Raw genomic sequence first — 6,000 nt, forward strand, 5'->3', positions numbered from 1 at the left:
TGTATCATACAGAGTTATGTATCATAGAAGAGTGGGCGACTGGCCTCCACTGACTTCCACACTTTTGTCTCTGACTCAGGAGAAACATGTCTTCATGAGGATCTGCCACTCTGGCATGGCTCTGTATTTAAGAACAGCTAATGAACATTTGTTCCAGGTTCCCAGATACCACAGACAACGGCTGTGGGTCCATGTTAGGTAGTGAACCTCTGCAGAGCCCTGTCCTGTCAGAGCGGGCCGGGCCTCGTGGTTGACTAACCTCTCTTCTACTCAGTGGGTTGATAAGATGGTGACAACAGCAGGACAATATTTCCAGTGTCCACCATCCACACACTCACACACCTTTGTAGATGCGTCCCAGTCCTCTGTAGTCCATCTGGTCCGAACAGTTAAAGACCACCACATACTTCCCCAGACAGCGACCCATGTCTTTAGTGGTCTCCGTTTTACCTGCAAACAAACACACACACACACACACACAACCACAGCAGCATGCAAGAGTTCAGCTTCATTTTACGCACACACACACACACACACACACACACACACACACACACACACACGCACACACACACACACACACACACACACACACACGCACACACACACACACACACACACACACACACACACACACAACCACAGCAGCATGCAAGAGTTCAGCTTCATTTTACACACACACACACACACACACACACACACACACACGCACACACACACACACACACACACACACACACACACACACACACACACACACACAACCACAGCAGCATGCAAGAGTTCAGCTTCATTTTACACACACACACACACACACACACACACACACACACACACACACGCACACGCACACGCACACGCACACACGCACACACACACACACATTACCTGTTCCTGCTGGTCCGGCCGGAGCTCCGCCCATACTCATCCCCAGAGCCTGGGACAGAGTGATGTAACACCTGGACAGATGTTCAGTGTTTGTGAATCAGTCAGTCCACAGGCGTCAGTCAGTGAGGCTGGAGTGTGTGTACCTGTCTGTCAGCGGGGTGATGACCAGCCTGTCTGTGCAGCCCAGGTATTCATTACAGTAACTGAACTCCACATCTGTGATCTGGATGACACATCTGTCCGTCTCCTCCAGGAAGTAAAACCTCGACTGTTTCTGCCATTCAAAGTCTGAAGCCGACCGCACGTTCATCCTCACCTGACAAACACAAAGTCATATGACCCACTCTGACAGACACTATCAAAAGTATTTAGATGTTTGTTTATATGTTTGCTCTTTTGTTCACCAGATCATCGAAAATGTCTCTCTGGTGGACGTGGATGGTGATCAGCGTCTCATATTTGGTCCTCTCGTTCCTGCTCAGCTCTCGAGTCGTCATGTCGATGAGCTCATTGAGGAGGTTCAGGAACTTCTGATTGGTCGTTTGCATGATCTGACAACCAATAAGATGGGGGCAGTCAGGAGAGAAGAATAACACGATAACACCCTGTAAATAATCACCATAGCCTTAATTATATTCTATCTTATTTTATTTAGAGAGCTCCAAATCACAACAGAAGTTGCCTCAAGACTCTTCTGTCCCACACGGGCTTGAGTGTAGCCTTTTGACCCAAACCACAGTTTTCCTTTTCTTTTTGTACCAACCAACTTGGAGGGTTGGTTTGGTTACCCAGCTACGGGGTTTGGTTGTGTTAACTGGATTCTGACTGAAACACAATTAAAACAAAACGCACTTACCTGAAAAGTGGAAGAGAGAACACGATGAACACAAAGAAACGGCATCGACTTGTTACTAAAAGAGCCAATCTCTTAATTCTGCATAAATTCAAGCCGTAATTACTGACTGTTTCTTTCTGCTGTAGAGTTGAGTTTTAACTGAGAGTCTGTAGGAAGCATATTCAGAGCAATTATCTGACCAATAATGTGGCTGCTGTGATGTTAATTGACTGTCCAACAATAGTTTCAGTGAGGGTGATTCTGTGGTTTGTGTTGGACATTACCGTAGATTACGACGTAGCAGACACAGTCAAAGTGATGCAGCATTACTGGATAACTTTAGATCTCCACCCTCTTACATAAATATGGTCACGTTTGGCTCAAATTGAGGCATAAAAGCACCTTCTTGTCAGACTTGCTGAGGACAAGTGCTTCTTCTGCGTCTCTAGTCCAGATCATCTGGATTCCTAGCAGGCCAATCTGAGCCGGGAACGCCGACTGGAACTCCAGAAGCTTAAAGGCGGAGTCACTAATGGCCAGGTAAGCCTGACGGATGATAGCATGGAGGGTTCCCCTCACCCCAGCTAGCAGCTCTCCTAACCACACCTCCACATTCCCCTGCAAGTGGAGGTGAGATGCTGATTGATAAAAGGATTCAGTTTAAGGGAAAAGTAACGGGGAACTTACTGGGAGGTCTCCATGTGGAGGTGAGATTACCTGTGCCAGGACTGGCTGCCTCAGCTCCACAGTTTCTCCTTCTTGGGACTGGAAACTGATCATCTGGTCGTAGATTTTCTCATTAAAAACAACTCTGTTAACGTTATCGAACAGACTGAGCAGATGAGCCTGACAGACACAGAGCGAGGAAGCAGATTCAATGTCATGATCAGAGGAAGGAAGAAACTCAGCAGCAGGAGCGAAGCTGAAGCATCAGACAGCAAATGCAAACCCATCAGATCTGAAACCTGTGAGCTGCTGTGTCAGCTGTAAAGTGTGTCACCTGTACAATGTGTCACCTGTAAAGTGTGTCACCTGTAAAGTGTGTCACCTGTACAATGTGTCACCTGTAAAGTGTGTCACCTGTATGATGTGTCACCTGTATAGTGTGTCACCTGTAAAGTGTGTCACCTGTACAATGTGTCACCTATAAAGTGTGTCACCTGTATGATGTGTCACCTGTAAAGTGTGTCACCTGTAAAGTGTGTCACGTGTACAATGTGTCACCTGTAAAGTGTGTCACCTGTACAATGTGTCACCTGTAAAGTGTGTCACCTGTAAAGTGTGTCACCTGTATAGTGTGTCACCTGTATAACATGTCACCTGTATAGTGTGTCACCTGTAAAGTGTGTCACCTGTAAAGTGTGTCACCTGTAAAGTGTGTCACCTGTACAATGTGTCACCTGTAAAGTGTGTCACCTGTATAGTGTGTCACCTGTAAAGTGTGTCACCTGTAAAGTGTGTCACCTGTAAAGTGTGTCACCTGTACAATGTGTCACCTGTAAAGTGTGTCACCTGTACAATGTGTCACCTGTAAAGTGTGTCACCTGTACAATGTGTCACCTGTAAAGTGTGTCACCTGTAAAGTGTGTCACCTGTAAAGTGTGTCACCTGTACAATGTGTCACCTGTAAAGTGTGTCACCTGTATGATGTGTCACCTGTAAAGTGTGTCACCTGTAAAGTGTGTCACGTGTACAATGTGTCACCTGTAAAGTGTGTCACCTGTACAATGTGTCACCTGTAAAGTGTGTCACCTGTAAAGTGTGTCACCTGTATAGTTTGTCACCTGTATAATGTCTCACCTGTATAGTGTGTCACCTGTAAAGTGTGTCACCTGTAAAGTGTGTCACCTGTACAATGTGTCACCTGTAAAGTGTGTCACCTGTAAAGTGTGTCACCTGTACAATGTGTCACCTGTAAAGTGTGTCACCTGTATGATGTGTCACCTGTATAGTGTGTCACCTGTATGATGTGTCACCTGTATAGTGTGTCACCTGTATAGTTTGTCACCTGTATAATGTGTCACCTGTAAAGTGTGTCACCTGTACAATGTGTCACCTGTATAGTGTGTCACCTGTAAAGTGTGTCACCTGTATAACATGTCACCTGTATAGTGTGTCACCTGTATAGTGTGTCACCTGTAAAGTGTGTCACCTGAATAACATGTCACCTGTATAGTGTGTCACCGGTATAGTGTGTCACCTGTAAAGTGTGTCACCTGTATAGTTTGTCACCTGTATAGTTTGTCACCTGTATAATGTCTCACCTGTATAGTGTGTCACCAGTATAGTGTGTCACCTGTAAAGTGTGTCACCTGTATAGTGTGTCACCGGTATAGTGTGTCACCTGTAAAGTGTGTCACCTGTATAGTTTGTCACCTGTATAATGTGTCACCTGTATAGTGTGTCACCTGTTCAATGTCTCACCGGTATAGTGTGTCACCTGTAAAGTGCCTCACCTGTAAAGTGTGTCACCTGTATAGTTTGTCACCTGTATAATGTCTCACCTGTATAGTGTGTCACCGGTATAGTGTGTCACCTGTATAACATGTCACCTGTAAAGTGTGTCACCTGTAAAGTGTGTCACCTGTAAAGTGTGTCACCTGTATAATGTCTCACCTGTATAGTGTGTCACCTGTAAAGTGTGTCACCTGTATAGTGTGTCACCGGTATAGTGTGTCACCTGTAAAGTGTGTCACCTGTATAGTGTGTCACCGGTATAGTGTGTCACCTGTAAAGTGCCTCACCTGTAAAGTGTGTCACCTGTATAACATGTCACCTGTAAAGTGTGTCACCTGTATAACATGTCACCTGTAAAGTGTGTCACCTGTATAACATGTCACCTGTAAAGTGTGTCACCTGTATAACATGTCACCTGTATAGTGTGTCACCTGTAAAGTGTGTCACCTGTATAGTGTGTCACCTGTATAGTGTGTCACCTGTAAAGTGTGTCACCTGTATAGTGTGTCACCGGTATAGTGTGTCACCTGTAAAGTGCCTCACCTGTAAAGTGTGTCACCTGTATAATGTGTCACCTGTATAGTGTGTCACCTGTATAGTTTGTCACCTGTATAATGTGTCACCTGTAAAGTGCCTCACCTGTAAAGTGTGTCACCTGTATAGTTTGTCACCTGTATAATGTCTCACCTGTATAGTGTGTCACCTGTAAAGTGTGTCACCTGTATAACATGTCACCTGTAAAGTGTGTCACCTGTAAAGTGTGTCACCTGTAAAGTGTGTCACCTGTACAATGTGTCACCTGTATGATGTGTCACCTGTAAAGTGTGTCACCTGTACAATGTGTCACCTGTAAAGTGTGTCACCTGTATAGTGTGTCACCTGTATAGGGTGTCACCTGTAAAGTGCCTCACCTGTAAAGTGTGTCACCTGTATAGTGTGTCACCGGTATAGTGTGTCACCTGTAAAGTGTGTCACCTGTAAAGTGTGTCACCTGTATAGTGTGTCACCTGTACAATGTCTCACCGGTATAGTGTGTCACCTGTAAAGTGTGTCACCTGTATAGTGTGTCACCTGTATAGTGTGTCACCTGTACAATGTCTCACCGGTATAGTGTGTCACCTGTAAAGTGTGTCACCTGTATAGTTTGTCACCTGTATAATGTCTCACCTGTATAGTGTGTCACCGGTATAGTGTGTCACCTGTAAAGTGTGTCACCTGTATAACATGTCACCTGTAAAGTGTGTCACCTGTAAAGTGTGTCACCTGTACAATGTGTCACCTGTATGATGTGTCACCTGTATAGTGTGTCACCTGTATAACATGTCACCGGTATAGTGTGCCACCTGTAAAGTGTGTCACCTGTACAATGTGTCACCTGTATAATGTGTCACCTGTAAAGTGTGTCACCTGTACAATGTGTCACCTGTATGATGTGTCACCTGTATAGTGTGTCACCTGTAAAGTGTGTCACCTGTAAAGTGTGTCACCTGTACAATGTGTCACCTGTATGATGTGTCACCTGTATAGTGTGTCACCTGTAAAGTGTGTCACCTGTACAATGTGTCACCTGTATAATGTGTCACCTGTAAAGTGTGTCACCTGTATAGTGTGTCACCTGTATAGGGTGTCACCTGTAAAGTGTGTCACCTGTATAACATGTCACCTGTAAAGTGCCTCACCTGTAAAGTGTGTCACCTGTACAATGTGTCACCTGTAAAGTGTGTCACCTGTATAACATGTCACCTGTAAAGTGTGTCACCTGTATAGTGTGTCACCTGTAAAGTGTGTCACCTGTACAATGTGTCACCTGTACAATGTGT

At 45.1% G+C, this 6,000-nt stretch overlaps 1 protein-coding gene across 1 annotated transcript in view; it reads right to left on the reverse strand.

Moving 5' to 3' along the window:
- The window catches only part of dnah5l (dynein, axonemal, heavy chain 5 like), a 50,700-nt gene that overhangs the window by 22,535 nt on the left and 22,165 nt on the right, over nt 1–6,000 (reverse strand). The window contains exons 30-35 of the mRNA XM_076888595.1: nt 2,441–2,569; nt 2,126–2,341; nt 1,293–1,439; nt 1,032–1,204; nt 889–959; nt 343–450 (exon numbers count right to left, since the gene is read on the reverse strand). Coding sequence (XP_076744710.1) covers nt 343–450; nt 889–959; nt 1,032–1,204; nt 1,293–1,439; nt 2,126–2,341; nt 2,441–2,569 — 844 coding nt within the window. The remainder of the gene's footprint in view (nt 1–342; nt 451–888; nt 960–1,031; nt 1,205–1,292; nt 1,440–2,125; nt 2,342–2,440; nt 2,570–6,000) is intronic.

Source organism: Maylandia zebra, linkage group LG9, assembly GCF_041146795.1.
Source record: "Maylandia zebra isolate NMK-2024a linkage group LG9, Mzebra_GT3a, whole genome shotgun sequence".
NCBI classification, from domain to species: domain Eukaryota; kingdom Metazoa; phylum Chordata; class Actinopteri; order Cichliformes; family Cichlidae; genus Maylandia; species Maylandia zebra.